Genomic DNA, 23529 nt, shown 5'->3' with positions numbered 1-23529 from the left:
GCGGCGGGGGGGTCGCCGGGGCCAGGAGAGCTTGGGCTCTTTCCTGGCACAATGTTAATCGGCGGGGCAAGAGGGCTTGGGCTTCCTCTTGCCCCGATATGTCGGGGGTGCCGCGATTGGCCGGGACAAGAGGGCTTGAGCTCCCTCTTGCCCCGATGTTGTCGGGGGGGGAGGGGTGTGGTCGCGGTTCGACATGGCAGGAGGGCTTGGGCCCCCCTCTGCCTGGATCGTTGTATGTGTGGTGGGGTTTTTGTAACCGGTGTTGTTTTTGACAGACACCGGTTACAGAATCCAGCTTTTAGGTGAAGGACTGGCTCCTCCTTCGCCTAAAAGCCCTTTTGTTGGACGTTTGTGGCTTAGGCGTTTTTTGTTTCATTATGGCTGAAAAGTGTAGACGTGGTGTGGGTGTATTTTTAGACGTAGTGGTGATTGGACGTTTAGGCAGAGGAAGGCCATAATCAAAACAAGGACGTTTGGTTTGGTTATGGACACTTTCTCTGCTTCTGCGTTGAACGTTTAAGGACTTAGGCCAAAAGGGGACTTAGACGCTTTTTTTGATTATGCCCCTCCACGTATTTTTCTCTCAGCAGTCATTCTATTTTCCATTTTGATTTGTAAAGAGCAAAACAGGCAAATGATATTTATATAAGTCTGCTGTGGCCCCGAAAATACTCATATCATCCATTAAATAGAGTTGAAGCAACCTTGGGCCCAGGAGTAGGATTCATATTCTTTACTCGGTCCATTAACAAAATAGCATACTGTTTTAATGATTAAGCAGTTGAGTGCTTTCTGCTCTGCCAATATTTTTATTGAGATGAATTCCTCACTATAAGACAACTAATATAGTTGGCTAAATAACTGAATCAATTCTATCTTGAGTGTAAACCAAAGGAAGCCAGAAACCTAACAATGATCAATATGCGCTTCTGCTGCCTGGGTCCTGCAAGCACACTTTATAATATCAGCACTTCAGAGGCTGTCATGCAGTGTGCAAGGCTATGCATCACTGAGGTGTTTGCGTATGTTATTAAGCTGAGAAGAAAGAAAGAATAATATTATTCTTACTGCTCCATTACATTTGAATACACTGAAGCAAAGTAATTTATCTAAGCTCCTGGAGGCAGGACTGGAGGCTGGACGTCCCCAGGAGCTCTCCTGACTCCAGCACAGACTTTTAACCACTAATCTACTCTCCATGCTGCCCAAGGGTATAGTTTAGGCCATGTCAATTGTGGCTGATGGAGTTCATTGAATTGAATTAAATTAAAAAAAAAAAAAAATCTAAGGAATCAGCATGAACTGGGATACAGAACATGTCTTAAGTTCATTCCCACAGTTCAACCTCCACCCTCTCCCCCTCCTCACATATCCGGAGTCTGAATCACTAGCCAAAAATAAAGATATGCAGTTGACTAATCTCTGTTGTGCACAGTTCAAGTCACAGGCTCTGCTGGGCTCCTCTTTGTTGGTTGCTCATCCCTAGGTCAAAGCTTCCTCCTGTCTTTCCAGTGAAGCTCTGACTGATGACACAACGACTTAAGAAATCATTTTTAATGAGTCCCCTTTGCCCTTACCCCAACGGAATAAGGGAGGAGGAGAAAGACCAAGACTCCGGCTGGAAGATCAGTAGCTGAAGGATTAAAGGAGGCTGGGCACAAGAAGAAAATTAAGCAGGACAGCGTTTACATCTCCTGTGGGAAGCAAAGCCCAGTCACCATGCCACAGTGACCCCTAAATGTTGAGATTTAACACCCTTGATTCCAAGACTCTGGGAGGAGCTTGGTTGTGCGGCTCCCAGCAATGACTGAGCTAGGAGAGTTGGGTGAAAAGATTCCCTTGCTTGTGGTGCCAGATCCCTGCGCCAGTTCCACAGGAGGAGGAGAAAACTACCAGGCACTCTTCAATCATAATTAAACAAAACCTCAATATCAATAGTCTTTCATCTAAACTGGGCTGTATGCACTCTGCCTTTGAAATTGTCTTGGATTCTGAACTTTTGGGGAAACAGAAAGGAATTGGTTGAGGGCTTTGCTGGAGGATGAATTCAGATCTTTATTTAAATCATTCCTTGCCCATTTAATTAATAATCGTTTGGCTCTCACTGAAGTCTAAAAGCCCTGTCTTGTTGCTAGTAGATGCAGCTGTGCTGAGCCCCTAGAAGTGAGTGAAGAGCTGCTCGAGCTCAGACAGTGACTACATTCATCTTTCAGCACTTTCTTGGCTCCAGCTCGCTCTACACACACTGACCCCTTGTTCCATTTTTAGGAAAAGGTTAACCAAACAGGACTTCTTCCTGCTCTACACGCATCCTCTTTCCTTGTCAGAAGAATCAACAATATTACCCAACAGCACACGTACTAGTTCATTTTTAACCCAAAGAATACAGGAGTGTAAGACCACAGGGTGAGGCAGACAGGGGAGTAGGAAAAAGCTACTTTACTAGGAAAATCATAAAAAATATAGTTTGTGGTGTTTTTAACCTGGTAGTAGGATATGTTTACTGCACATACAATGCAACGTTTACAGCTGCTGAAACTATGACAGATGAAATAAAAGAAAATTTCCTTTACTTTTGATAATATATTAAGAAACATTAAAATAGGGGTAATATTAAATCTGCAGCAGTCAGCGTTTTTTGAATGCTGCCTGCTGCAGGTTTTTCCACACCCAGATATGAAGTGACAGGCCCGTACCTGGATACTGGCATTGGATATCCCAGTATTTAGGGGCTTAAGAAGATATATCCAGTTTTAAGCAATGGTACCCAAATGGCTAGTTAGGACTGCTAGTTCTCTGATTTAATTTGCCTGGATAATTATCTGGTACTGAATATTGGCGATGGCACCTGCTCAGCCTTACCTCTGCCCTAGAACTACTGGCAAATAGACTGCAACGATAAGTCCCTCACTTGGCGAAAGTTGATCAGGCTGGATTTATAAGAGGGAGCCGTACCATTGATAATATTAGTAGAGTATGTCATTTATTATGGAAAGTTCAACATTCAGGTGAGTCAGCCCTAAACTTAGGAATAGATGCCGAAAAGGCTTTTGACAGGGTCTATTGGCCTTGTCTATTTAAACTACTCAAAAAAAAATGGGCTTTATGGAGACCTTTATGATATGGGTTTAAGCACTTTACTTATCTCCCCTTCCTTGTTTAAGGATAAATGGAACATACATACTCAGATAGTTTTCAACTAGGACGAGGAACCCGCCAAGGCTGTGCTTTATCTCCTATACTCTTTGTTTTAGCCATGGAATCATTGGCTCAATTGATTTGTCATCATCCAGATATACATGGTATAAATTATGGTAAGGTAGAACAAAAATATTATTATTTGCAGATGATATAGTCTTTACTTTGACCAATCCTATTAAGTCTCTCTCAGTAGTACTGCAGTTGCTGGAACAATTCTGTCAGGTTTCAGGATTTAAAATTAACGCAAATAAATCTGAGATACTGGATCTCTCTTTAAATGAGAAGGAAAGAATCTATATAAAAGTTCCCATTTAAATGGGCAAAACAATATTTGCGATATCTGGGGGTGAATGTAACTAGAACAATATCTGAACTATATTTAGCTAACTATCCAGATTTACTTAATAAAATCATGCATGATCTGAATAGATGGAAACATTTAAATATATCATGGTTGGAAAGAGTAATCATTCCATCAAAATGATTGTACTCCCCAAGCTTTTGTATTTGTTCTCTGCAATTCCTGTACCAATACCATCTTTCTTTTTTAAAGGATTGGAGAAAACTCTTTACCTATATTTGGAATAATAGACAGCCAAGGGTGCAACGTAATATGCTATACCAGCCAAAAAAACTAGGTGGAATGGCAGTTCCACATTTTCGGTTATACTACCAGGCAGCACAGTTGCAATATCTGATCAGTTGGAAATGTGAACCTCAAAAGAGCTGGGCAATCATGGAACAAAACTTAATTGAGAGAACTCCTTTATGAGTGATTCCATGGCTACCTAATGAGAATCTGAGAAAATTAGCTCTTAATACTAATCCTATTATACAACATATTCTGACATTATGGATTAAGATACAAACTAAATTGATGGATTCTCAAAAAAATTTTTATGAATCAGCAATAAGATATGCACCATTCTTTGCCCCTGGGAAAATTGATAAGGCTTTTTATTATTGGGAAAAACAAGGTTTAAGATCTTTAGGCCAACTAATAAAGGATGGAAAACTAATTTAATTTGATTGTCTGAAATCAGAATATGGACTGGAGGATCGAGAACTGTTTTATTATAGGCAAATAAATGATTTCTACCACAAATGAGTATTGCAAGAACTAACTCAACCACCTACATTAGTTGAGAAGGCATTTTTATATGGAATAAGTAGGGGGAGCATTTTGCGACTGTATAATGCTATTATTCAAATTATATCATCACCTTCTAGATTTACGTTAGCTTGGGAAGAGATACAGTGGTACCTTGGATTACAAGCATAATCCGTTCCAGGAGCATGCTCGTAATCCAAAATGCTCGTTTATCAAAGCGAGTTTCCCCATAGGAAATAATGGAAACTCACTTTGATACGTTCCCCCCCATCCCCCCTCCATGAGAACCGGCATTGCTCCCCCCGAAGGCCCCCCCTGCGATCCAGCACCCCCCCCCCCCCCGCGATTAGGAGATCTCGGAGAGAACGTGAACTCGCAGGCCTTGAGCATGCGCAGATGCTCAAGGCCCAGCAAGAAGAGGAGGCCGATCTTCGGGTACCGGCACCAACGCATAGGACATGCCGATGCCGGTGCCCAGATGACAGTAAGAAGTGGCAGGGGGGTGCCCAATCGCAGTGGGAGGGGTGCCCAATCACGGCGAGGGGTGCCCAATCGCGGGGGGGGGGGGGGGGGCGGATCGCAAATCGAGGCACGCTCGGTTTCCAAGGCGCCGATTTTGCGAATGTTTTGTTCGTCTTGCAAAACACTTGCAAACCGGTGCACTCGTAAACCGAGGTACCACTGTACTTGGAAAAACCTATGAACAAAATATTTGGAATAAACACTTAGGTTCTTTGTTATGTATATCTATCTCGAGTAATATGGTGGAGAGTGGATATAAAATGCTATATCAATGGTATTATACTCCTGTACATTTAAAAGCTATGTTTGGTAAAGGTTCGGATGATTGTTGGAGAATGTGTGGAGCTCAAGGCTCTTTTATCCATATTTGGTGGAATTGCCCCAAGGTGCAAATTTTAAAGGATCAGGTAATGAGTTTTATATCAGTGGTGTTGGGCTACCAGGTGTATAAAACTAAAGAATGTTGTCTTTTAAATATGGTGTCTTTGGAAATATTCGATCATCATAGGAAATGGATTGGGTTAGCTATGACATCAGCACAAATGGTATTAGCTGCATATTGGGAAAAAAGTGTGTGGCGCAGTGGTTAGAGCTACAGCCTTAGTATCCTGAGGTTGTGGGTTCAAATCCCTCACTACTCCTTGTGACCCTGGTAAAGTCACTTAATCCCCTCGTTGCCCCAGGTACACTAGATAAGAGTTTGAGCCCACCGGGACAGATAGGGAAATATGATAAAGTACCTGAATGTAAACCACGTGGGATATAAGTGGCATATAAATAATTAAATAAAAAAATAAAATTAATTAATATATTACAATGCAAGCTAAAAATTGTCTATATGTCTAGATTAACTGCAATGAGAATCAGATATCTTCTTTTCAAAAAGTATGGTCAAAATATAAAACCTGGGAAAATTCTGTTATACTAGAATAAACCACAAGGGCTTGAAGCTATAATAGCTGTGTTGTCTTCTGGCCTCGTGGGTGGGGGTGGGGGGGGTGGTCTGGGGGTTAGGGGGAGAGGGATGGGAAGCTTGGATAATTATGCTAGGAATGAATGTGAATTTCATTAGCTATATTCTTGGGGGGGGGGGTTTCCATTTCATTATCTTTATTGCTTGATATTATAATAGTGTATTTGCTGAAAGGCTTGGAAGAAAGGAAATTGTTAATTATTAGTATTATAATAATGTATATAATGGTTTTGAAACAGGATTTTAAAGTTTTATATTTTGAAATACTTCAATAAAGAAATTAAAAAAAAGACATGATGATGTCATGCACATGTGTGTGACATCACCAGCCGACATCCGCACATGCTCAGAGGCCCCAAAGACGCAGCCCCGAGTTTAGCGTGCCACGGCGATAAAAGTTTGTGAGACACTGTTCTAGAGACTATATAAGTAACTTAAAATGGATCATTGCCTTAACTGGTACCCAATGAAGTTCTACCAGCAGAGGACTGGCCCGATTGCAACAACTGCCTCATAGCAGAACATCTGCCCCTCCAAACTTCAAGTTGTACAAGCAACAAATCAATATTATACAGCAGAGATAAGACAATAGTAATGTAGACTCCCACTTGCTACTGTTCTTTTAAATTATATTTGTCACCTTTTATGTACTAATCCAAAGCCAGTGGTTTTCAGACATCTGGATCTCATCAAAGTATAGCATAGCAGTTACTTCTAACGTGTAAAAGCAGCAACTGCACTCCCTTGAAATTTAGCACTACTGTTGCCTTCATTCTCACTGAGGGTTTTCAGAAGATTAGGCCGGAGAGGAAATGTCTTCTTTCATCCCCTTGTGCTTCTAGGACCAGATTTAGATCTCAGCCTGATGAAATCTGGATTGGATTACTTTTCCCATCTATGCCAACACTGTATTTATGGCCTTTGATGTTCTTGCTCCCAGTCTCTTTCTTCTCCAGATTTTCTTCATGGGTCACTGACCTTAATGACCTTATTGACTGTAGGGGGTGTAGAGGGGCGCAGGCCTATAGACAGAGCAGAAACGAGATGCTGACATACTGCCTTGAGGGGAAAAATTAGGAGACAACAAGAGAGGAAAATTTCTCTCTTTCAAATAAAGAAGAATGCGTGCTATAAGCTGGTTATAGAAAAGGACATGGTTTTTTGTGAACATCAAGAAAACCTGAACGTAATACCTTTGCTTACGAGGATTAAAGCAGCTAGAAATATAGCATGGCACAGGGTTTCTCAAACCCAGCACAATCTTACATATATCCTCCTCCATCACCACAATCTCTAACTGTTCTGTCTCTGCCTCTACCTTACTGACTACCTATATTCCAATTCCAACTATAAAAATTATCCGAGCTGATATTTCCAGGGACATAATTCTGTAAATCTGATGTTGACCCTTGAAAGAAACATCTTCAACTCATACACTAGGCCAGAAGCTAGGTGATAAAACAAAGGGAAGCCCAATTAAGCAAACTGAACCATTTGGGGTATTTTTTTTTTTTTATAGGAGAGTGACAATGTAAAAGGTACAAAAAAAAAAAAAAAGCCCTATTTGCAAATACAACATAGGTGTTTCTCTGTCTTTATAAGCCAGAACCATTCCCAAAACACACAAATTCATACCTGCTGTGAAAGTGGTGTAAATATATGTATTTTATCAAAACGCAAGGACAAAATACATTTGTAACTGTGAGCAATTGAACATCTCTCTTTTCCACACAGTCCCCATGCAAGACGACACATTTGTTGAATCCTGCAGTCCTGCAGAGAAGTTTCTTGGCTGCTCCCTTTACTTCATCATGCTTTCTCTTTTACTCGCTGAGTCGTAGTGATGCACCCATGTCTCGTCACCAGTGACAATTCTCTCCAGAATACTCGGATCTTCTTCATACCATCTCAGGAACTGGGTTGCAGCCTCCACACGCTGTTGCTTGTGCAGATCAGTAAACTCTGAGAACCCATCGTGCGCAGACTTTCCTGTATCCCAAGTCATCATGCATTTCGACAAATGCAAATCCATGGCCGATATCTAAATCTGCAGCCATTGAGACACCGTTATCCGACAGCCTTCTCTAATCAAGGCATCCGCCCTGTCAATGTGCTCTTGTATGCGCAGTGTTGATGGGTGACAAGAACAACCTTCGTAAGTTACACCTGTTCTTCCCACTTTAAACCTTTTTACCCACTCATAAACCTTTTGTTGATTCATGATGCTATGTCTATACCGAGCCAATATCCAATGGTGAATGTCCACAGGTTTCACGTCCTCGGCCCAAAGAAAACACAATACTGCACATTGTTCTTTGATGGTGCAATCTTGCAATAGAGTGTCCATGTTTCTGACCTTCTGACAGTCACACAACAAAAGTCCGACTGCTGCACTAAGCGTGGATGAACTATCCAACAGGCAATGTATGAGTGCATATTTCGCTAGCTCTGTTCCGGTTATCGCATAATTTAACAATTGCTTTAATTTTTGATTCATCCTCATATATTGTAACTCTGCTCCTGGTAATGTCTACAAGTAGGCACGCTCTTTCCTTGCACTTATACCTGAAAATCTTACTTATGCTTTTAAAATATGCTCTAGATATGGAAAATCCTTTATAAAATTATCCCCCCAAATCATAAAGCAACATCCACACATAGAAAGCCAGAAGGCATTATTCTTACAGGCACAATTGCCTTCCCTTCCCTTATTTTTTTTTAAAAATTCTTTATTCATTTTCAAACTTACAATAAGTGTGATAAAATGTCCAAACAAATTAACAATATCTATATCATTTAATAATCATCAATGGTAACAGTGATAAATACTTAACTCCCACCCTTTCCCCCCATTACCTATCAAATAATCAATACTTATACAATACATAACTATAAAATTCCCCCCCCTTCCCTCACAATTGAACTTGTAAATTTAAGGGAAAAGAAAATTTCATCTAATCAGTGCAACACTTTGTTAATGGCTCCCAAACATCTTGAAATTTCTTGAAACTACCCCGCTGTATTGCCAGAAATCTCTCCATTTTATATATATGACATAAGGAATTCCACCAAAAATTATAATTTAATCTACTCCAGTTTTTCCAATTATACGTAATTTGTTGAATGGCAACACCAGTCATTATGAGTAATAATTTGTTATTGTATGTAGAAATCTGACTTTTTGCTCTCATTGCCATAGCACAGTATCATATGGTAATGCCACTGGGTTATCTAATAAACAATTAATTTGGTCCCAAATTGATTTCCAGAAATTCATAATAAATGGACAATAGAATAATAAATGATCTAAAGTCCCTGCTTCGAGATGACAGTGCAAACATCTATTAGACTTAGAGCTATCCAATTTTTGTAACCGAACAGGGGTCCATAATGCTCTATGTAACAGAAAAAACCAAGTTTGTCTCATAGATGCCGACACTGTACATCTCATCCTCCAAGACCAAATTCGTAGCCATTGAGACGCAGTAATTTGATGCTTGATCTCAATGCTCCAAATGTCTCTTAGACCAGTGTTTAATTTCTTTTTAATAAGTCCATTTAATAATTTATACCACTGGGCAGCCTGGTGACCCAAGAAGTCTGCCTGAAAACATAGGAACTCCATACTATAATGATTATTAAGGTTTTTCCAGTCAGGGAACCCCACCTTCCCTTCTACCAAAATTTTCTCCTCCTGAATCTGCATGTTGTTTAATTATAATGCATTGCAACCTAGTTATTGTAAAGCTCTTTAGACACAGATCTCTTTGAAACACAATAAAATTGTAAGCTTCACAGCATCCACAATGTTGGTAGGATAGCACTCCTCCTGATTTATCACTAGACTTGTCCTCCATTTCTGATCTGCTGGCCCAGTGGCGTATTAAAGGGAGGGGGGGTGTTTGTCCCAGGCACCGTTTTGATTTGGGGTGCCAGCAACCATCCTCCTCTCCGCCCTCGCCACTCCTTCCCCGTACCCCACTACTGCTTCCCTTCCCCGTACTCTTTAAAATTCACAGCGTGAGCAGCTACCCCAACCTGTTGCTTGCGCCAGCATTGGCTCATCCTCTGACATCACTTCCTGACATCAGCGCCTAGGAAGTGATGTCAGAGGAAGAGGGTTGCTGCTTGCACTGTGAACGTTAAAGAAGTATGGGAGAAAGGAAGCAGTACGTGCGGCTGGAGGGGGCGGAGAAGGAGCGGACGGGGATTGGGGAGCAGAGAAGAGGGAAGAGAGGCGTGGGGGCGCCACTAACTTAGGTGCCTCGCATCCTTGCTACACCACTGTGCTGGTCCATAAACTTTTGTTTGTTAGGCTAAAGAAAATTAGACCTAGTTTCAAGTTTTTATTGATATTTGATGAATCGCTTATTCAATTTGCTAAGCGATGTACAATTTTCTAAAAAACATGGTTGTAAAAACCAACAAAATAACGTCAGACTTACAAGTAAAACAAACATGAGTAAGGGAGGAGAGGAGGGAAAAGTTACAATTCTTTCAAAGAGAGAATAAACAAAAAGGGGAAGGATGAAAGGGAGGGTAAAGAGTTAAAGATCTAAAGTAATTAGTCGTATGACTAAAATTTAACTGTTGAAAGCGTCTTTGAAAAGATAGGTGTACCGTTGATCGTCTTATATTTTGTCTAACCATTTTTTCTCTTGGACTCCTCTTTTTCTGACCAGATCCAGTTGTCCCATGGGGTGCTGCTGTACTCGGGGCTGGTCCATCTCCTTATAATTTTAGTGCAGGATCTTGGTGTTGGTGCTTTCTTCTCTGAGGTAATGGGGATAGGGTGGGTGCGGGGAAATGGGATTTGACATACTGCCTTGCCATGGTTACAGTTAAAGTGGTTTACATACTATATGCAGGTACTTATTTTGGTCCTGGGGCAATGAAGAGTTAAGTGACTTGCCCAGGAGCTGCAGTGGGCATCTCAACCCATCCTGACCCTCAGTCACTCTGTAGCTGTGAAGATCCCTATTGCTGTAATTGACTCTTAAACATCTTGGGGTTATAATCCTTTAACCTATAGGTCTCAGCTCTTGGGAAGCATAATTTCTGGGCCCTGCACCAGTTTTGTTCAGTGAACTCCTTCCTTGATAAAGATGATTTTGTAATCTCGAATCTTGCCTACCGCAATCTGATCAATACGGGAAATCACCGGTCCTTAGCTAAACCTCTGCAAGCCATTGAAAAGATCAGGATTCCTGTGCTGTACAAGGAGGTAATGATCGCACTGAACTCCTATTTGGGGCTTACGAGTATTAGCGATCCATAAGAATTGATGTAAGCTAATGTAACCTATGTTATTATACCTCTTCTTTTTTTTTTAACTACCACTGGTTCCCAGTTCACTACAGAATACAGTTTAAGATACTGACCCTGGCCTATAGGGCTTTATACTTAGATATTCTGCTCTATCTTGCTTCTTTTATCACATCTTACACCCTGTTCACACTTTCCTTTCTATAAAGGATTATAGGTTAGCTATTCCCCCAGTTTTGTGAGCATGCCTTGAGTCAGAGACATTCCATCATGTTGGAATGCACTTCCCAAATAATAGAACCATTCGGACCCTGTTGCCAATAGTGTCCAAGCTATAATCCAAATAGGAATTGGCCAACGCTCTTGTTCTCCTGGGGGAAATGTTTGAAATAAAAAGGCTTTAAATAATGGACATCAGTATGAGCCCTTCAGATTGCACACGAGGGATTATTGGCTCAGGCAGTAACTCATTGGTGACCAGCACCAGACCCAAAGTCTAAATAAGAACGGCTTCATATATCACTTTGTCCTATTTTGTGTAAAATCAAAAAAGAATGTATACTTTGAATCACTTCCTACAGCTCTGTAGGTGCAGCCTTGAAAACTCACCATTTTACTCAAGCGTAAGGAGCCTGGGAAGGGAGAGGTTTTGAATCATTTACTATTTTACATGTAATTGCAGTCTGTTGACTGCTTTTTTTGTGATGCTATTTTTGCCTTTTCTTGTTCTTTTGCGTGCATTACTTATCTTCATAACCCCTATTCTAGCTGTTTTGTCACCTCATTATTCTGTCGAAACAGTGGAGCTCCCTCCCACTTTCTCCTTTTTTTAGTCTACAAGCTGCCTTAATTTGCCTGGCTTGAAAAGCAGTATAATATGCAGGAATAAATGTATGTAAACATACAATAATTGTCATCTAAATAGTCAAAAATGGATCACTTTATTTTCTTGTACGTACCATTAAGCTATCCATATTGCACATTGACTTAATTGCTTGCAGATTCCACAAACTCTCTCCTTCTGTGGAAGTAAACACTACTCGGGAATAGTGGTCACCTAAGGATCAGAGGGGGATAAATTAAAGATTCATTCATTCTTGAGATGCACTTTTCCTACATATTATAGTGCGGTGTTTCTCCACCGTCTTCTGGAGGCACACCTAGTCAGGTTTTCAGGGATACCAAAATGAATATATGCCAGTTTATCTCAAGCCTATTAACCGTGGTATTCTTGAAACTGATTGGCCAGGTATGCCTAGGAGAGGTTTGAGAAGCTCTTTTAATGTGTATTACAGTGTCTCTCAAACTGGTGTGCCCCAAAGAGATTCCAGAATTTGACTTTATTTTTTAAAATTCCCTTCATAAGTATATACTAGAATAGATGACATATACATCACGTACACAAGAGTGTGTCAGTGTTATGAGCATCAGTGTGTGTAAGGATATAACTGCCTAGACAAGTGCATTCAAAAACAAGCACATCCATTGCATTGATTAGCAATTCTATTCTACCTACTTTAATTTCACCATTGTTACAATTACCCAAACATAGCTTAAAGAACTTTAAATAAATAACTCTTTTTTGTTGGTTTTGCAATTTTATAATTTCAATTATAACGTGCCATGAAAAACATTTGCTCTGTTTAGTGTGCCAGAGCTAAAAAAGTTTGAGAGACACTGGTGTATTAGAAACATAAGAAAAAACACAACGAAAGGGAAATTTTTAAAACAGGCCACTTAGGGGCCTTTTTATTAAGGGCGTTAAACCTTTAATGTGCGGTTAGGGTGCGCAAACAGGCTACTACAGAAACATGTTAAAGCATTTTGCAGTAAACAAATATAGGCACCTTTGTGTCTTTATAAAATAGTCTCAGAAAACCTGTTCAAATCATGGCTAAAATGCAGCCACGTATTTTTACACTAGCTTGGGAGCAGGTTGAAGTACATGGGTAGGTGGGTGTTTTACCACCCGTGCACGTACTTTATGACGGTGCCTGCATTCTGCCTAAACATACTACGTGTCTTGTTGGCATCACCTCCCCTCATCCCACCCACCCCTAGTCTCACATTACATATATAGATTCACCCACCAATCACCCTGCCAAATCCAACCTACACAGATAACAAAATTAACAATGTAATTCAACAACCCAAATGCTATACCTTAAACTTATAATAATCTTACCCATCATGTGCTTTCCTATCCCAGTCATCATCAACCAGGGCAGATATGCTGACTCAAAAAACACAACCCCCACAACTTAAGAGAAATCCCTATTTTCTCATACACCCTCATAAATGCCAGATCAGTAAATAACAAAGGCATCATACTAAATGACCCCACAGTTAAAAACTAGGTCATATTCCTAATTACTAAAACCTGGCTTAAAGTCAATCCGTTTCCGATTCAGGCAGGTCCGATGAATTCACTAACCTAAAATACACAGATGGGGGCGATCGGAGGAACCCCCCCCATCTGCCTGCACGGATCGCGCATGCGCAAACCCGTCTGAGCCGTGACTTTTTTTTTAACTTATAAACTTTTGTGAGCCCGTGGGTTTAACCCACTTTGGGTTAAAACCACAGGCTTGCACAGGCAGTCGGGGCAAGCATGTTCGGCGACTCTCCTGCTTCTATGCAGCGGTGGCGACAGCCTCTTTCCTCCTTCCTTTCAGTGTGAGCCCGCGGGTTTAAAGCTGGTGCTGCACTGCGGCGTGCAGCCCCGCTTTAAACCCAAGGGCTTGCACTGCGGGAAAGGGCGGCAGAGAGCTGGAGAGTTGGGGTGAGCAGACAGGAGAGATCAGGGCAGGCGGGCGTGTTCGGGGCTGCAGGAGATGGGGCTGACAGGTTAGAAAGCAGGGCGGCAGGAGGCAGGGCAGTCGCAAAGGGCTTCAGCGACTGGTCTTCGGCAGTCACTTTTTGTGAGCCCAGTCGGATTGAAAAAAAGTTTAGTGAATTGCGTCCCTGCCTACTTTGCATGCGGTTTACCTCATTTGCATGCGCATCGGAATCGGATCGCTACACAGGTTAGTGAATACTGCAGGAGGGAAATCTGGTCGCAATGGGCTCACAAACCGATCGGTTTGCTTAGTGAATCTAGCCCAATGATGGAGTTACACTAGGTATATGACCCTTAGGCTATCAAGCTTTAGCAGGCTCCCGTACACACAAAAGAGGAGAAGTAACAGCCATTACCTACCCATGACCAATCAATTACAGAGAAATGTATATTGGTACTAGATCCCAATGTGTCACATTAGGATAAAAACTTGGTTTGAAAAAACATGCACTGTTAAGGATAACTATGGCAAATTGTATCCAGGAAACTCTATATTTGTCAGTATTAGATCCCTAGTTTGTATCAAGCTAAGATACAACCTTGTATTGTAAACTTGTTCTGTAATTATGTCAAATTGTAATCTGTTAACTATATAATATGTAAGTTTAAACTGTAACCTGTTCTGAGCTCTTTGGGGGCAACAGGAGAAAAACGAAATAAATAAGTTTTATAAGATGCCCCCAGGGCATTTAACCTGACAGAAATGTTCCTCTCAGCCTTGGAAAGCCATGTGGATATATGGCGAGTTTACTGCCTGTTACAAAGTGCAACAACAATTTCTCGCTGAGAAGCTCTTCGAGAATGTAATAAACTTTTTCTATCCACCATGGAATTTTATTTAGCTAGGAATGTCTGGGAACTCCTGACTTATGTGAAAATAGCCAAAATGAGGTTTCCTGCCTGGCCTTTCTTAAAGATGACCCCAAGCAGGAGGTCGTGGCGCTGCACTCTATTATCAGAGGCCCTTCTGTACAGTCTCACAGCAGCACCGGGCTCTTCCACAACAAAGCGCTAACTCTCTGTAATTGCTTTGTTGTGGCAAACAGTGCTGGGGCCTTAGACAAGACAGAAGCTTTTAAAATGCTGCTTCTTTGAACAGGGGCTAAAGGTCTGAAGAGAACTTTGGTTTGCAAAAACAGTTCCTGGCTGCAGATCAGCATGTTCTTTCCTTCACCAGTGAAAACAAGTGGCTAAATACAGATTTCGGATACTTGTACCTCACTTTTACATGTATTAAGCAATACATTATGCGGTTGATATTCAAAAGGGTTTAATAGGGCAGAAGAGGCTCCTCCCTGGTTAACTCCCTTCTCCCCAGAGCAAGCCGACACCCAGCATCCAGTGGCAATTAACCAGTCAGTGGAGTGGAGGAGTGGCCTAATGGTTAGAGTAGCTTGTGACTTAAATTCCCACTGCAGCTCTTTGTGACTCTGGGGAAGTCATTTAACACTTCATTGTCTCAGGTACAAAATAAGTACCTGTCTAAAATATGTAAACTGCTTTGATTGCATAAACCCCCCTGAAAAATGCCTCTACTATGGTGTTGGATTTTTCAGGAGGTCATAGAGTTTCAGGAGGTCATAGTGTGTGGTTAGAGAGAATAGTGGGAGGAGTAGGAGGTGCCTTTTCCTAAGGGGAGGGGGAGGTCTTAAAAGAAGATTGTGAGCTAAATTCTAGGCTTTTGGTTGTCCTGTTTCTCCCGCCAAGGCCATGGTACAGAGGGAGACTCCTAAATGGTTCCTGGGAGAGGACAGAGAATAATAGATCAAGAGAGTCTGACTGAAAATACAGGCTTTAGTTTCTCCTGCCAAGGTTATGGCGAGAGGACAAAGTAGAGGATTTGAAAAATAGAACAAAAGAGAAGGAATGACTGTCTAGTAACTTTCAGTGTTTGAACCTGTTGACTGCCAGAACTAAAGGGAATTGTAAATAGTTGAATAAAACGTTCCAGTTTGTTTCAGTTACACATTGGCCTCTGCTTGCTTCTTGTCAAACCAGTTGTCTATGTTTATTAAAAACTTTATATACCACATAACAGCCTAAAAAGGATCCAAGTGGTTTACAATGTATAGTTCACATTCAGTTGTGGATGAGGCTGAGTGCTGTGAGTGAGACCCTAGAATTTGAAACCCTCCGGCCTACCGGATTGATCCAGCCCCGGCCTACGACCAAGATTGTCACCTGTAAGATTTGTTCATCTCATTTGTTTGTGAGCCGTGGTTGTGGGTCTCCAACCTGATGAACTGGTCGGAGCCCAGGGAGTGGCCTTGTACCCTTTGCTGCTGAATATCATCACTAACTCACCATTCCCTAGCTGAATAGGTAGGGGTGGGCCACGGTGTAATGGCAAAATAGCTGGATAGTGGCAATTTTCAGTCTACTAATCCACTAAGTAACAGTGTAAAGTTGGACATTGAAAAAGTTGTCCTAACTTTATGCAGCAAGTTGACCGGGCACTGGTATGAATGTTGGTTAGTGTTTGGTTAACTTCCTGCTTGGTGATATAACCAGATGTTCAATACCAGGAGCTGCACATGGCCCGGCATTGAATATTGGGGTTAGTTCAGCCTATGGCAAGTAGCAGCTTACCACTTACTGCCACAAGCTAAATATTGACCCACAGAAATTAAATAAAAAAGCTGACAGAAGGGGAATATTTATATAACAACACTAAAATAAAATTATACTGCACAGAGAAGCCAATGAACGAGGACAACTTCCAGATTTTGGTGCTGGTCCGTAGTGTTCCTGGTCAGGTTATATTTCTTACTTTGTGGCAGGATAGATACAATCATATTTTGCTGCTATGATGTTTCTCTTCCTTCGTCCACCCTCTCCCCTCTTGGGTTATACTGAGTTTTCCTGCTTTGAATATATATTCCCAACTATTCATATGATTTATACATTTTATACAGCACTGCCTGCCAGATATCTAATGGATTTCATTTAAATATTAATGATTACATAGAGAGTCTTTTATACTCACATTTTTCCTTACTAGCTTATTAATTCCATATGCTTCCATTCGCTTACTATGATCATTACAAAAAAACTTGTTCATGGTGCCCTCTCAAACCACAGTGCAATTGAACACAACTACAGCTACAGCTACAGCCTCAGCACCCTGGGGTTGTGGGTTCAAACCCACGCTGCTCCTTGTGACCCTGGGCAAGTCACTTAATTCCCCCATTTCCCCAGGTACATTAGGTAGATTGTTAGCCCACCGGGACAGGCAGGGAAAAATGCTTGAGTACCTGAATAAATTCATGTAAACCGTTGAACTCCCCGGGGAGAACGGTATAGAAAAATTGAATAAATTAAAAAAAAACAACTATACAACTAGGGATTCCACATTTGGGGCATAGCTCCATGTCTCTCGAATAATCTACCCATTGGTCTATGATTGGAATGTTCCCTACACAAAAGGTTAAAACTGGTCTGAAAACTTATTACTCTGGCTAAGTGATTGAGACATAATGCTTCAATTATGTTGCCAAATAAAAACAAAAAAGTGTTGATGCCTTTTTGTTAGATTAACTTGGTACAGTATGGGGCTCATAATCGAAACAGAAAAACGTCTAAAAACTGCCGCACAGTTTGGTAAAATTTGCAGACGATACCAAACTGTGCGGCAGAGTTAGGAGGAGTGTGAGGACCTGCAAAAGGACCTGGACAAGCTGGAAGACTGGGCAAACAAATGGCAAATGCGCTTTAACGTGGAAAAATGCAAGGTCATGCATATAGGGAAAAATAACCCGTTGTTCAACTACAAATTGGGGGGGGGGGGGCATTGTTGGGAGACAGCAGACTTGAGAGACTTGGGTGTGCTGGTGGATGCATCACTGAAGCCATCTGCACAGTGCGCAGCAGCCTCGAAAAAAGCCAACAGGATGCTGGGCATCATAAAGAGGGGCATAACAACCAGGACGCGGGAAGTCATCATGCCATTGTATCGAGCGATGGTGCGTCCACATCTGGAATACTGCGTTCAGTATTGGTCGCCGCACCTCAAGAAGGACATGGCGGTACTTGAGAGAGTCCAAAGGAGAGCAACGAAACTGGTAAAAGGGCTGGAACACTGTCCATACGCCGAGAGGTTGGATAGACTGGGGCTCTTCTCTCTGGAAAAGAGGAGGCTCAGGGGAGATATGATAGAGACCTTCAAGATCATGAGGGGCATAGAGAGGGTGGATAGGGACAGATTCTTCAGACTGAAGGGGACAACAGGTACGAGGGGGCATTCGGAGAAACTGAAGGGAGATAGGTTCAAAACAAATGCAAGGAAGTTTTTTTTCACCCAAAGGGTCGTGGACACTTGGAATGCGCTACCGGAGGAAGTGATCAGGCAGAGTACAGTACAGGGATTCAAACAGGGATTGGACGGTTTCCTGAGGGATAAAGGGATCGTGGGATACTGAGGGAGGAGCTGGGATGTAACACAAGTATAGAAAGCTAACCAGGTAATAAGTATAGAAACCCAACAGGTCGTGCATGTGCAAGACCGGAGGGTTAGGACTACGATGGGAAGATAGGACTTCAATGAGAAACCAAGGTGGCAAGGGAGCCCCTTCTGGTGATTCAGACAGGTCGTGACCTGTTTGGGCCGCCGCGGGAGCGGACTGCCGGGCAGGATGGACCTATGGTCTGACCCGGCGGAGGCACTGCTTATGTTCTTAACTGGCCTAAATTGGCACTTAGACGATCAGTAACAAAAAATGTCCAAGTGCCGATAATCGAACAGGGTTTTAGACGTATTTAAAAATGACTTAGGCCTTCACAGTGCTGCTGAACGACCAGAGTTAAAAGGGGCGTTTTAGGAGGAGTGGTGAGGGCGGGATTTGGGCGGGATGTGAGCCATCCTAGACTTAGTCGTACTGCATGTATAACTGAAGGTTTTACAACACTGCCTAGACGGAACTTGGCCGTTGTGACTTAGGCCATCTAAAATCAGGTCTAAGTCCACAAAAGGTATCCAAAGCACTGCAGACACAAAGTACAGACCCCCACACACAGCCCCAGTGATCACTGACCCCCCCTCCCAGCCCCATAAAAAACATAACAACAATTTTACATATCTGCTCCAGAACATCAGCACCTGGCAGCCTGGCATAGGAAAGCCTAGTAGAGTTGCACAGAGGTGGCTTAAGTGGTCTTTGGGGGTGGGTTAGTGAACCATGGAGAGGAGGACCCAGGCCCATAAGCCACTCTAATCACTGCATTCATGGTAAAACATGTGCATCCCCCAAAAAAACCCCAAACCCTTTTGTACTGCCATAGAAGTGGCTCCTGCAGCCATAAGGGCTATTGGGGTGGTAGATAGGTGGGTCTAGTAGATTCTGGGGATGTTTTGGGGGGGTTCACCATGACCTATAAGGGAGCTGTTGTGAAATGTTTATGTGGCACCCTTTTTGTGAAGTTCACAGCAGTGCCCTGTAAGGTGCCCCAGTACTCTGTTGCCATGCCTGGGTGCCCAGTCCCTTACTTTTCTGGCCCCTCCCACATTCAAAAGGTCTTTTTCTAGACGTTTTTGACTTGGACAAATTTTTGGACGAAAATGGGGTATAAAGATGGACGACTTAGTGGTCTGGACGATCCGACGGCTGGACGTACAGTTGGACAATTTTCAAAAAAAAAAAAAAAATATGCTGGATGTATTTTTTGAAAATGGATCTTTTCTCGTGTCCGACTTTGGACGACTTGTGAATTAGGCCAAAACGGGCTTAGACGTTTCTTTTGATTATGCCCCTCCATATGTATTTTTGATTATGTTTCAGAGGTGCAAGCCTTCTTTCTCAGGTCAAGACAGGAAGGTGGTTTTGGCCTTCAAAAATTATTAGCCTGGGCTACTATCACGACGGGCTATTTTAGCATAGGGTCCCATTTTATGCAATAGCATGACTTGTAGTAAAATAACCCATCTTAATGGTAGCCCAGGTTGATAGTTTTCACCAAATCCACTAAAAACCCTTTCTATTTTTTTGTTTTTGGTTATTAACCTTTAAAATGAATTAACATGACTACCACACTGCTTTAATTATGTTGGGAACTGTTTTTCCCTTTTTATGCTGAAGTATTACTGACAGGAAACAAGAAGAGAGTGAGACGGGACAATGGACCTTCAACCAGTGGATCAAAGCCAACGGACCAGACAGAGCCACCACGATGCAGTAAAATGTTTAATGACGTCCAAGTTAAACTTAACTTGGACAAACTTGGGCGTCAATAAACAACTTTACTGCATCTTGGTGGCTCTGTCTGGTCCGTTGGCTTTGATCCACTGATTGAAGATTCATTGTCCTGTCCCACTCTCTTCTTGTTTCCTGTTTTGCCTATGTGGGTTGGCACTCTGCTAGACTCTTGGTGGTTCTTTGAAGTATTACTGACCCCAGGAGCTTGGACTGAATTAGGAACCAATTTTTTTAAGCCAGTGTTATATTATAGTACAGTATTATATATTACTATTATGTATCATGTTTGATTTTAATTTAAATGCTAATTAAACTTGGTTTATACATAACTAACTTTTTGTTATGTTTTCAACTTTTATGTAGTTTTATTTTTTGCGTTTTTGTAACTATTGTTAGCTTATACTAGGTCTCTATTATTTATATGCTAAATTATGTTTTATGTTGCATTGATCTTGTATTAGGTTTGCTATTATTTTGTGTTAATTTCTATGTTTACAATACAAATATTTTATTTAGTTGAATTTATATACTTTGTAAAGCATCCTACATCAAAATGGAAATTTGAAATGTGATTGTTTACTCTTTGGGCCTCCATTTACTAAAAAAAGAAAAGAGGAGAAGACAAATATACGTTCATAAAGTTTTAGTGATCCAGTGGGAGATACACGGGACGCGTCGAGGTGGAAGATGATATCTTTCTTCTCAAAGGACCCTCAACCACAAGAGGGCAACCGCTCAAACTCAGGGGAGGGAAGTTTCGTGGAGACGCCAGGAAGTATTTCTTCACGGAAAGAGTGATTGAGCATTGGAACAAGCTTCCATTGCAGGTGATCGAGGCCAGCAGCATCCCAGACTTTAAGAATAAATGGGATACCTATGTGGGATCCCTATGAGGGCCAAGTCAAGGAATAGGGTCACTAGGGTATAGACTTGAAGGAGCGGGTCAGTAGAGTGGCAGTATAATTAAGGGGGTCAGTAGACTTAAAGGGGAGGGTCAACAGAGTGGGCAGACTTGATGGGCTATAGCCCTTATCTGCCGTCATCTTTCTATGTTTCTACATGTGGTAAACAATGGATGAAGATGTTCATTGTTATTGAAAATTCAATAAAAATACTCATAATTGTGCAGGCATGAGTAGAATGTCTGCAGAAGTCTTTTGTTGTTTCTGTTTAATTAATAGTTTTGTTTGTTTGGCTACCAATAAAATCTAGATTAAAAATTTGTACTAAGTTGTGCAATAGCTAAGTCAGTTGGCCAATGACACTGCTGCACAATGCCTTATGAAGAAACTGGCTTTGATTCCTGGCCTACGGCCTTCCTCCCCAGGCAAGCCAAAACTGAGGATGCTTTGGCATCAGAAAGAGGGGAGCGAAGCAGTCAAGAGAGGGAAGGAGGGGGGGGGGGGTCACTTACATTAATGATAATACTTAGTACCACAAAAATACTTCAAAAATGCTACAAGACTGTTGCTTAAAGGGACACAGGTTGTGAGCAGAAGAAACTCACAAAATCACCATAATGTAAATAATATATTTTTAATTTTATAATTTATAATGTGGGGTCCTCAGTGTGAGGTATTAAGATTACAAAGCACCTGCTCGACTGCTTAAAGCCAAAGGCAGAAACCCTCTGGGTTCCTGCCGCACACCATCACAGGCACCCCAAATGTGTGCTAATATAGTGACTTAAAACGTGCAGTGAGTGATTAAATAAACTGAACACGACAAAAGCAATGAAAAAGAGTTTCTCTGCCCCCAACCTGTGAGCCAACGGAAAAAACACAAATGGCGAGATGAATTTGTTCAGCAAGCAGTAAATTATTACTTAACTGAAAACACTGGAACCGCTGCCCAATTAGTAGCCAGACAGAGGTCATGTTAAGCATTCCCTCAGCCAAACATTATCTCTCCAAGCCTGTGTGGGCCTTCTTATCTTCTTCCTATGCCATCCCATTGAATTCATTCTTTGCATCACCTAATCCAGGATCCACTCTCTCCCTCCATCCAATAATTAGTCCTTTTATCTCTCCGCTCATCCTTGTATTTTCTCCCTCAGAGGGAGATGCAATAAGTTTTGCATTGGAGCTGTAGCTCTACTGCAAAATACCACAGCATGCAAATCATCACTGCATTAAAGTCATGGCAGCAACGCACAGCTCATTGATTAATGTCTTTCCTGTCATTGTCCAAGCAATGTCAGGTACTGACAGGAAGGGTGACATTTAAAAACAAACAAACTCCCAAACATACCAGCATCTCCATCTCTCTCTCCTTCCCAAACACACTTGTGGCTAGTGGCCACCCCTTCCTTTCCCCCACTGCACCCAAATCTCTTTCATTAAATATAAAACCTCCCCACTAACTCACCCCACCATACCATAGAGGAGAGGAAGGATGCACCATGCAGGGCAGGGCATCAACATTTTTTAAGATAGTGGTGCTAGAGACAGTTATAACTATAATGGGGTGGGCTGGGGGAAGAGCTGGGAGTGTGGACTAGACAAAAATGAATTACGTTTTGTTTTATTTAGGGAAAGTAGTTAGGTGTGTGGGGGGGGGGGTTTGAGGAGGAAGGCATGGACCGCTAGACTAGGGCTGCCCAAGTCCGGTCCTCGAGATCTACTGGCAGGCCAGGTTTTCAGGATATCCACAATGAATATGCATGAGAGAGATTTGCATGCCAAGAAGGCAGTGTAGGCAAATCTTTTGCATGCATATTCATTGTGGATATCCTGAAAACCTGGCCTGCCAGTAGATCTCGAGGACCGGACTTGAGCAGCCCTGCACTAAACTATCAAGGAAAATTTTTAAATTGTGGGTGAGAGGGGGCAGGCCAAAAGACTACTAGGAATTGTTCAGGGGACACGAGTGAGGAGGGGGGGAGGGGGCGTACCAACTTCCTTAGCTATACCACTGGTAGCTTGGTTGGGGGGGAGGAGAGAGAGGGTGCCAATAGACACCCACTCCTATCCTGACAGTCTCACCCCTGTAATTGCTGCTTCCACCAAGTACTGACTCGGGCGGATAGTTATCCAATTGTTGTACCACAGTTTTGACATTTAAATATAATGCTTTGTTTCATAGTTGTTGTTGTAACTCTTTATTTAACCACTGCGTTACAATCACTACTGGTACACCTGTACATCAAAACCATACATTCATGAATACAGTGTATACATTAGATTCCCCTTGTCCCATTCCCAACCCACCCCTCCCCTTCCCCCCCCAACCCCCCCCTGACCCTCTAAATTACCCATCTCCCGATAACATCTAGTTCCCCCCCCCCCCCCCATGAAACATCCAAAAGGAAGAAGTAACATAACATAATCCTAATATGTAAGAGATGCAATGGTGGTCCCCCTTCAGGGATGCACCATCTAAGCATGTACTACAAATTACTCAGAGTTTCCCTCCATCTCTAGGAACCTTC

The 23529-nt window shown here is 42.0% G+C and overlaps 1 protein-coding gene across 6 annotated transcripts in view; it reads right to left on the bottom strand.

The window, feature by feature from the left end:
• The window catches only part of DISP1 (dispatched RND transporter family member 1), a 335526-nt gene that overhangs the window by 10529 nt on the left and 301468 nt on the right, over positions 1-23529 (bottom strand). For all 6 annotated transcript variants that reach the window (XM_033936937.1, XM_033936939.1, XM_033936936.1 and 3 more), the window contains one exon: positions 12032-12129. In XM_033936937.1, the coding sequence (XP_033792828.1) occupies positions 12032-12129 (98 nt within the window). The remainder of the gene's footprint in view (positions 1-12031; positions 12130-23529) is intronic.

Source organism: Geotrypetes seraphini, chromosome 3 (genome assembly GCF_902459505.1).
Source record: "Geotrypetes seraphini chromosome 3, aGeoSer1.1, whole genome shotgun sequence".
In the NCBI taxonomy this organism is placed as follows: domain Eukaryota; kingdom Metazoa; phylum Chordata; class Amphibia; order Gymnophiona; family Dermophiidae; genus Geotrypetes; species Geotrypetes seraphini.
This window is presented reverse-complemented; position numbering and strand designations above follow the sequence as displayed.